Genomic DNA, 8,811 nt, shown 5'->3' on the forward strand with positions numbered 1-8,811 from the left:
GAGGATGTACTTGATTGGGTCGGCTTTTGAGACGACATGGACGGTATGAGCTTGCATGTAATGCTTTAACTTTTGGACGGCAAAAATTAACGCAAGACAAATTTTTTCAATTGGTGAATAGTTCAGCTCGGCACCCACCAATGTTCGACTCAAGTAATAAAGAGCTGTCTCCTTACGTTCTTCAATTTCTTGAGCACACATTGCCCCCAGTGATCTTTCTTGAGCAGCAATGTAAAGGATTAGAGGTTTTCCTTTAACTGGTGCCCCCAAAACCGGCGGAGAGGATAAATACTTCTTTATATTGCCAAACGCTTTTTGACATGACTCATCCCATTTGAATGGAGCATCCTTCTTCATGAGATGGCTAAATGGTTGACATCTGCCTGCAAGATTGGAGATGAATCTCCGAATATATGCAAGGCGCCCTTGGAGACCGCGAAGTTCCTTGAGATTTCGTGGTACAGGCATTTCTTGAATTGCCTTGATTTTGGTCTGGTCAATTTCAATTCCCCTATGTTTTACGATGAAACCTAAAAATTTTCTTGAGGTAACACCGAACGCACATTTGAGAGGATTCATTTTCAATTGACATTTGCGTAGTCTTTCAAAGATTTTGTGAAGGTCACCTAGGTGATCCTCCCTCTTTTTAGACTTAACCACTAAATCGTCCACATAACACTCCACAGTTTTGTGTATCATGTCTTCGAAGATCTTTTGCATTGCATGTTGATACGTAGCTCCAGCATTTTTCAAACCAAATGGCATAACTTGTAGCAAAATATCCCTTTTGGGGTGCGAAATGCCGTGGCTTCTTGATCTTCAGGCGCCATGTGAATTTGATTGTATCCGGCTGTACAATCCATGAATGACAATGCCTCATGTCCAGTGGTGGCGTCGATCATGATTTCCGTGACTGGAAGTGGGAAGTCATCCTTGGGACATGCTTCATTCAAATCGCGGAAGTCCACACAAACTCGCAGTTGTCCATTTTTCTTCCTCACAGGGACAATGTTTGCTATCCATGTAGGGTATTTGACTTCACGAATGAAGCCTGCATCAATGAGTTTGTTCACCTCAGATTCAATTTCTGGGATCAACTCTGGCCTGAATCGCCTTTGTGATTGCTTCTTTGGACTTACACCCTTTTTTATTGCCAATCGATGGACGGCGACTTTTGGGTTGAGACCTAGCATTTCTTTGTAACTCCATGCGAAGACATCCTTATACTCAGATAGTAATTTGAAGTACTCTTGTTCTTCCGCTTGGGTAAGAAGAGCACTGATGTATACAGGGAGTGGGTCTTCAAGAGTACCAAGGTTTAACTCTTTTAACTCATCTACTGTTGCTTGCCCCCCGTCTTCAAGTGTCTTGGGAGCTTCATCAGCTTCTATCTCCTCATCGAGATTTGACACCTCTTCAGCCGTTACATGGTTCGTGGAAACAATCTCCTTGTGTTCCTCTATAGCATGGTTTGACGACTCATTTTGGTTGGTGAAAACCACAGTGCGAACTCTTGCCTTTAAAGGTTGTTGCTCAGTGATGTCTATGTCTTGCGTTCTCTTCATACGAGAGGGAACAACACTTTTTGGCTTGTCATTCTTCATGACATTGTCTTCCCTTTTCTTTATGCGACTAAAAGCCGATTGTCTTTGTTCTTTGCTAGAGGCATTTATCATGCCTACGTGATTAAAGACAGATACTTTTCGCCTTAAGGGTTGAGAGCTTGAAGTTTCTTCCACCCTACGGTCACATTCTCCAAGCCTATCGAACACTGAGGTATGATTCGTCGTGGTAGATGGTTGAAGTCGATCAAATACAGAAGTTCTGGGAGAGGGTACATCATTCTCACCCTCATTTTCCTTGAGTTCCTCAGCAGTAATGTATTGTGAAGAAGAGGTGTCTACTTTATGCCATACACCAATTTTGATTGGCTTGGGGCGCTGAAACCCTAGACCTGCCTTGGATTCTTGATAACTAGAGCCATAGTCAAGCAATTTCTTCTGAGTATCATTGAGTCCGTTGGGTTTAATGTCAATGACTTTACCCATAGGTGTTGGGTTTTCAAAGTCATATCCCGACTTTGCCAATAGCTTGTATGCATTTTGGCCGAACTTTTCTTTATTAAGCTCTTTTGCCTTGGATGACTCTGTTGGCAACTTAGAAATTTGGCTTTGTGTGCCTTTACCCAATGGTACAGTTGTTTTACTCTTCAAACTTTGTAGAGTAGTGTCATCAATGGGCTTTGCTACCTTAGCATCGAGGTTAACCTCGCGACACTCAAAGGGCGATTCCCCCTCCTTGCGACGTGATTTTGGGATGTATCGCAAAATAGGAGTTGTCAACTTTGGCTTTTCTTTTATGACAAGCTGAGAGTCACTCTTTTCCTGCACTTCTACTTTTTGTTGAGGCTTCTCTTCAACATGAGATGTCTTTTCGGCATTTGTAGCTAAAGCAATGCTCTCTTTAACTTCTCTTTTTCCCGTTGAAAGGACTTGCGAAGGTAGTATCTCACTTGACGCCTCCTCTTCCTCAAAAAACTTGGCGTTAGCTAAGTAAGAATCTGCTTTGCTAAAGGGTTTGACATCCCCATTTATTTTCTTTTCGCCCCCACGATAGTACTTGAGACATTGATGGAGGGTCGATGCAACAACACCATTCTCATGCAACCAAGGGCGTCCTAGCAATATTTTGTATGATGTCTTGGTGTCAATCACATGAAAGAGAGTCAATGAAGTTAATTCTCCCATTGTGGGTTCTAGGCGTATTATGCCTATTGCACGCTGACTGTCAAGGTTAAATCCTTGGATCACTATGCGACTGTTAGATAGTTCATCCTTCTTGATTCCTAACTCTGTCATAGTGGATTTTGGCATGATGTTGACAGCGGATCCACCATCAACTAAAATGCAACTCACTTTTTGTTTGCGGATATACCCTGACACAAACAAAGGTCTATTGTGGGGTTTTGACCCCATCAACAAGTCATCATCTGTGAAAGCTAAGGCTGCGTTGCATGACACACATTTTGTGGCGTCCTCCGCAGGTTCTCCAGCATTTTTCACCTTATCGGCATACAACTCTGGGTGTTGAAGTGCAAGAGATAACTGTTGACACATTTCCTTAGGCAAATGAAAAATTTGCCTCCATCCCATGCGTGAAGGAAGAGCATCCAAGACAGTAGATATTTTTGGGTTTACTACCACCTCATATTATTGTACAGTTGATTTTGTTGATGTTTTATTATCAACTTGTTCCTCCTCACTTTCCACAAAGGAAACCATATTCGCCGTAACCATAGTAAAGTAGTCTTCCGGGAAGGAAATATTCCTCCAAAGTTATGGGAGACAACGGCTCTTGCTCAAGCAAATTTATGGGGAGGACCTTTTGCTTGCTGACCCCTTTTTCTTTCTTTTTACCCTTTGAATTCTTGGGCTTTCTCTTCTTTTGCTGGTTTTTTCTACGATACGAAGGTTGTGGTTTTGGAGCATGCACATGTTTTCTTGGCCTTCTCCTTGTCACCAATGTCCACCCTTTGTCATCATCTTCATCTTGGGCGTTAACATGTGTTTGGTGTTCAACCTGGGACAAGACTTCATGTCGAATGGGTTGACTCTCCACAAGTATAATTACTGGCTCCAAACTCCCAAACTGCAAAGTTTGAGCCTGAAATGATGGTTTAGTAGCGACTGAGGCATGATTTGATGTCACTGGCTCGTCAACATCTAGCTCAATTGTTCCATCCTTCGCCAATTGCATAATTTTCTCCTTAAGTGTTATACACTTTTCAATAGGATGACTAATCAACCTATGATACGGACAATAATTGGGATCGGATGTCTTGTTCATTTGCTCAGGTCGCTTTGACTCAGGCAACTCAATGATTTTGTTTTCAAGCAATTTGTCTAGCATGCTAGACAAGTCAGAGTCTGGGAAAGGGTACTTCTTAGCTTGAAGCTCTTTCAAAGTGGGCTTATCTTTCTTGACAAATCTCGAAGATAAACCCTTACTTTCTTCTTTCTTCTTACCCGAAATTTTGATGGGTGCAGAAGAAGTAGTCACAGACAACGTCTCCTTAGCTGAACTTTTGGAGGACTTGTCATTTTTGTAATACTCCTTCTTTTCTTTCTTGGCTTCCAAAGAAAGCCCCTTCTTCTTCTTGTTGTAGGCAATTGAGAGTTCCATGTCATGAGCTCTCGTCGCCAACTCTTGAAAAGATCCTGGTTTGATCCCCTTTAGGATGTAATGTAGTTCCCAACTCATCCCGTTGATGCACATCTCTATGGCAGAGGTTTCAGTCAGCCGATCTTAACATTCCAAACTTAGAGCGCGCCAGCGGTTGATGTAATCAATGACTGGCTCTTCATCCCATTGTGCAGTTTGAGTTAGCTCAGTCATGCTAACAACGCGCTCAGTGCTAAAGAATCGCCCCAAAAATTCCATTTCCATTTGATCCCAACTGTCAATGGACTCAGCCTCTAAGTTGGTGTACCAGTCAAAAGCGGTTCCCTTAAGAGAACGAATGAATTGCTTAACAAGCAAGTCACCCCTGGTACCACCATTGCTGCACGTCTCTATGAAGTGTGCAACATGTTGCTTTGGGTTACCCTTTCCATCAAAGAGTTGAAATTTTGGAGGTTGGTATCCGAACGGCATTTTCAACTCATCTATTCTCCTAGTGTAAGGCTTCACATAATGTCGGCTATTGTATGAACCTCCCCCTCCAAGTTGGCTCTTGACAGCATTGGCTATCATAGCTTGAACTTGTTCGGCAGTGATTAAATTGTTTGATCCATTTGGCTTTAATTCCTTTGATTTAATACTACTATCTGAACTGTCATCGCTTTCAGTCTCCATCGATCGTTTTTCAAGCTTTTTTGTCAAAGCAGCAATCTGTTCATTTTGCTGTTTGATTTGAGCATCTTTTTCCTCCCCATCCTTCTTCAGCTGTTCAAGAATACTGCTCATTTCAGCCAATTGTTGTTCGACAGTCTTAGTATTCGTCACCATAACAGCAACAAAAGTAGGCTCAGGTGAGCTCACACTAAACTCATTGTCATGTCCTTCATCAGAGTGATCAAAGGATGAGTTTGTGTAGGTGACAGGCCCGAACGAACCAAACACAAGACTCTCATGTGGTTCGTGAGTGGAGGACGTGACAGACCTCACAGAAGCAGCACGATGAGCGCGACTTTTTCGTGCTTTGGTAGGGACTGACGCGGCACGCAAGCTTCTTGCGGCAGAGTCAACAACAGCTTGCTTCATCCCTCTAGTAACGATGCCCTCATCAGTTTGGCTGTTGAGCATTTCAGCCAACTCAGCAGCCCTTTGTTGAGCTGTAGCAAAGGTCCTTTCAGCGACAGTGTTCTTTGAGGCCATTTCAAGGTTTTTTTTTTTGAACGTACGGAAACAGAGATGAGAGGCAGAGATGGTCCCACCGAGCGTGCTAAAATTTGTTTACACAAATTTCGAGTCTAAATAAATAAAGACAGGAAATAAAGTAACAAATGAATTTTATATTAATATATGAATTTTTGGGTACAATCTCTGTATAACAATTTATAATAAAATAAACTAAGTCCTCTGATTCTATTCCGCAGCTTGACGATGACATGTGTGTGACACCTGTAGGGTGACGTTTGATGATGTCGACTTGAGTTTGAATGCAGGGTGACGTTTGATGACGTCAACCTGTATTCGAGAGGTTTTGTTTCAATACACCTGAACGAGGGCTTATGAAGCTTAATCCCGTTCAAATGTGTTTGAGTGTATCTAAACAAGTCGGCACGAATTTGATGTGCTTATTGACTCACTTCAGAGAGAATTCCTTTTGAGTTTTATGAGCTCTTGGAATAATGATTTCTGGATCCCTTCAATTGATGGAGGAATGGTGTATTTACAGGAGATGAAAACCCCTTAAGTGGACTTAGTAGGTTTGGGCCTGGCTCATTTTATGACTTAAAAGTCTTTTAACCTGGTCCAATTTGATTTATTTTATAACCCGAATTGTATTTGATTAATTCGGATTATTTGTTTGGGTGGGCCAAAAATAATTAAAATGGATCATCAAAATGATTTAACCCAAATTAATTTATTTAATTTTAATGTATGACACTTATAAAATTTTCGTGTCTACAACTACGTCATGTTTATTTTATTGCATTAGTTGATTATGCATGTTTAGATTTTATTTATGTTGATTAATGATGCGCTAGAGTTCACTAAATAATCACAACATAATAAATCTAGATCCCAGTAATATTGAGGCAGCTTTTCCAATTAAAAACCCGACGAAACCTTCGATCGTTTATGATGGGTCGGCCTCAGCAGAGCATCATAATATATCTTGGGGAAGTGGGGGTAGATCACGTTCTACACTTTTAACTGGTTATACTCAACAAGGTTACTTGTAGATCAGTTTAGAACCTTGAAGCTAAGGGTAATAATTAAACATGTGATGGTTAATTATTCAACCAAGAGTTACAAGAGTAGTAATCAGTAAAGAGTTTACTCACCTTGAAAATGTAATGGTTGATGGCAAGGCCTCAGTCCGGTCAATTGTTGCACAAATAAAGGATCTTGGAATCACTTAAAATTCAATTGGGATCATTTAATTATTGAATAAAGTGTTTTAAAGTTACCAAATGAATGCTTTTTATGGTACTTTAAATTTATTAAACATAATTATTAAACTTTGCCTTATTTTGACATAGATTCAATTTGAATGAGTTGACTTTAAAAATAATTAAACTTTGCCTACATTAAACATAATTATTAAACTTTGCCATCAATTTGAATGAGTTGACTGATATCATTTATGTTTAATGTAGTTGACTTTAAATGTAGGTTGTATCATATCCCAGTAATATGATACAACCTACATTAAAATCTTTGCCTACATCCCAGTAATATCATATTATGTCATCAATTTGAATGAGTTGACTTTAAATGTAGGTTGTATCATAATATCAAATCGACATATACATTGACTTAAGGAATTTGAATATTGCACCCTTGTCTCAGACAAGTGGGAGATTGAAGGAGTTATGTCTTCGTAGTGTGCAATTACTAGATATATAATTGGATCAAATTATGGAGATAATTAAGTCCGGACATTTGGGTCGTCGTTTTGCCATAGCTAGAGGTACTTACGATCTTTGGACTAGTAAAATAGGCCAAAGCCCAATTGGACGGATCCTATAAGGTCCCACAAAGGGGTTAGATCGAGCATTAGAGGACGAGGCCCATCATGGGCCTCATCACTCTAGGTGGCCGGCCATATGGGGATTAGAAGAGGGTTTTGGGCTTCAAGCCCTAGTCTAATTATAATGAGATTATAAATAGACTAGGTGCCTAGGTTTGCAAGTATGCAATTTACAGATCATTTAGATCAAACCCGAATTAGCAAACACGAAATCTAAACCCTCTCATACTCCCCTCTCTCACGGCTCTCACCTCCTCCCCGGTGCACGGTGGTGTCTCGTGGTGGTGGTGGTTCGTGCGGTGGTCGGTTGTCCGAAAAGGTGGTGATCGCGGTTTTCCTCAATCAATCGACCAATCTAGTATTGGTGGACGGCTCGTTCGAATCTCGTGGACTAAGTAGAGGAGCAACATTTGGGGCTCTATTCTCTCCCTGATTTGCCTGTCGAATAGCTTCGTAGAATTCACGCTTCAAAGGTATGATTATGTGTCTTGTGTGTTATACATGTGATTCTTGGGATTAGGTACTTTATTGAATATGATTCATGTTATTTCCGCTGTGTAGTACCTATAAACTCCTACAGCAGCAGGGGCTGATATTATGATGAAATTGATGACATTTGGGAAGAAATTGATGACTTGGAGTCGAGAGAAGTTTGATGATATAGGCACTAAAATCGAAGAGAAAGAGCAGGCTCTTAGAGCAGCCCATCAATTGCCAATTTCTTAGAGTAGCTGTGATATTTGCGTGAGATTGGAGAAAGAGTTACAAGAGTTGAATGAGAAGCAAGAAGCTCATTGGTTCATGAGGTCTAGAGTTGCTGAAATTCGTGATGGAGACCAAAACACGAGCTACTTTCACCATAAAGCCTCCCAGAGGAAAGCTAAAAATACAATTCATAGGTTGTTTGACTCGAATAATTTTTGGCAGACAGATGAGTTGCAGATGGAGAAAGTTATCACTGAGTACTATAAAGACCTTTTCGATACAAATGGGTCTTCTACCGAGGCTCTTCAGGAAGTACTACAACATGTGCCGGTTTCTATCACTCTGGAACAAAACTTGGACCTGACAAAACCATATACAAAGGCGGAGATTCTTGACGCTCTTAAACAAATGCACCCCTGCAAGACCCCGGGACCGGACGGTATGCATGCTATTTTTTATCAAAAATTTTGGCATATTGTTGGTGATGATGTGACTAATTTTGTTAGCAATGTTCTAAATGGTCGGACTAGTTTGGATCATGTTAATAGAACTAATATTGCTTTAATCCCTAAAATAAAATCACCAACTTCATGTTCGGAATTTTGACCCATAAGCCTTTGTAATGTACTTTATAAGTTAGTTTCAAAAGTAATTGTGATGAGATTGAAATTGAGTTTGCCGGGAGTTGTATCAGAAAATCAAAGTGCTTTTGTTCCAGGCAGATTAATTACTGATAATGCGCTCATTGCTATGGAATTATTTCATACTATGAAAAAGAGAAGTAAGGCCAGAAAGGGTACGATTGCTTTGAAACTGGACATGAGTAAGGCTTATGACAGGGTAGAATGGGGTTTTCTGAAGAAATTGTTGCTCACTATGGGTTTTGACGGGAGATGGGTTAACTT

At 40.5% G+C, this 8,811-nt stretch overlaps 1 protein-coding gene across 1 annotated transcript; it reads right to left on the reverse strand.

Moving 5' to 3' along the window:
* Positions 1-749: 749 nt before the first annotated feature.
* Positions 750-3,116, reverse strand: LOC145594163 (uncharacterized). Its single transcript, XM_081650500.1, has one exon. It carries the CDS (start codon positions 3,114-3,116, stop codon positions 750-752), a length of 2,367 nt encoding a protein of 788 aa, XP_081506626.1.
* Between the last annotated feature and the right edge of the window lie 5,695 nt (positions 3,117-8,811).

The sequence above is a fragment of the Chenopodium album genome, chromosome 19, assembly GCF_948465745.1.
Source record: "Chenopodium album chromosome 19, dcCheAlbu1.1, whole genome shotgun sequence".
NCBI lineage: Eukaryota > Viridiplantae > Streptophyta > Magnoliopsida > Caryophyllales > Amaranthaceae > Chenopodium > Chenopodium album.

Excerpts from the sequence above, each read along its gene's own strand:
- LOC145594163 (XM_081650500.1), bottom strand. The coding sequence starts at position 3,116 with ATGTGTCAACAGTTATCTCTTGCACTTCAACACCCAGAGTTGTATGCC.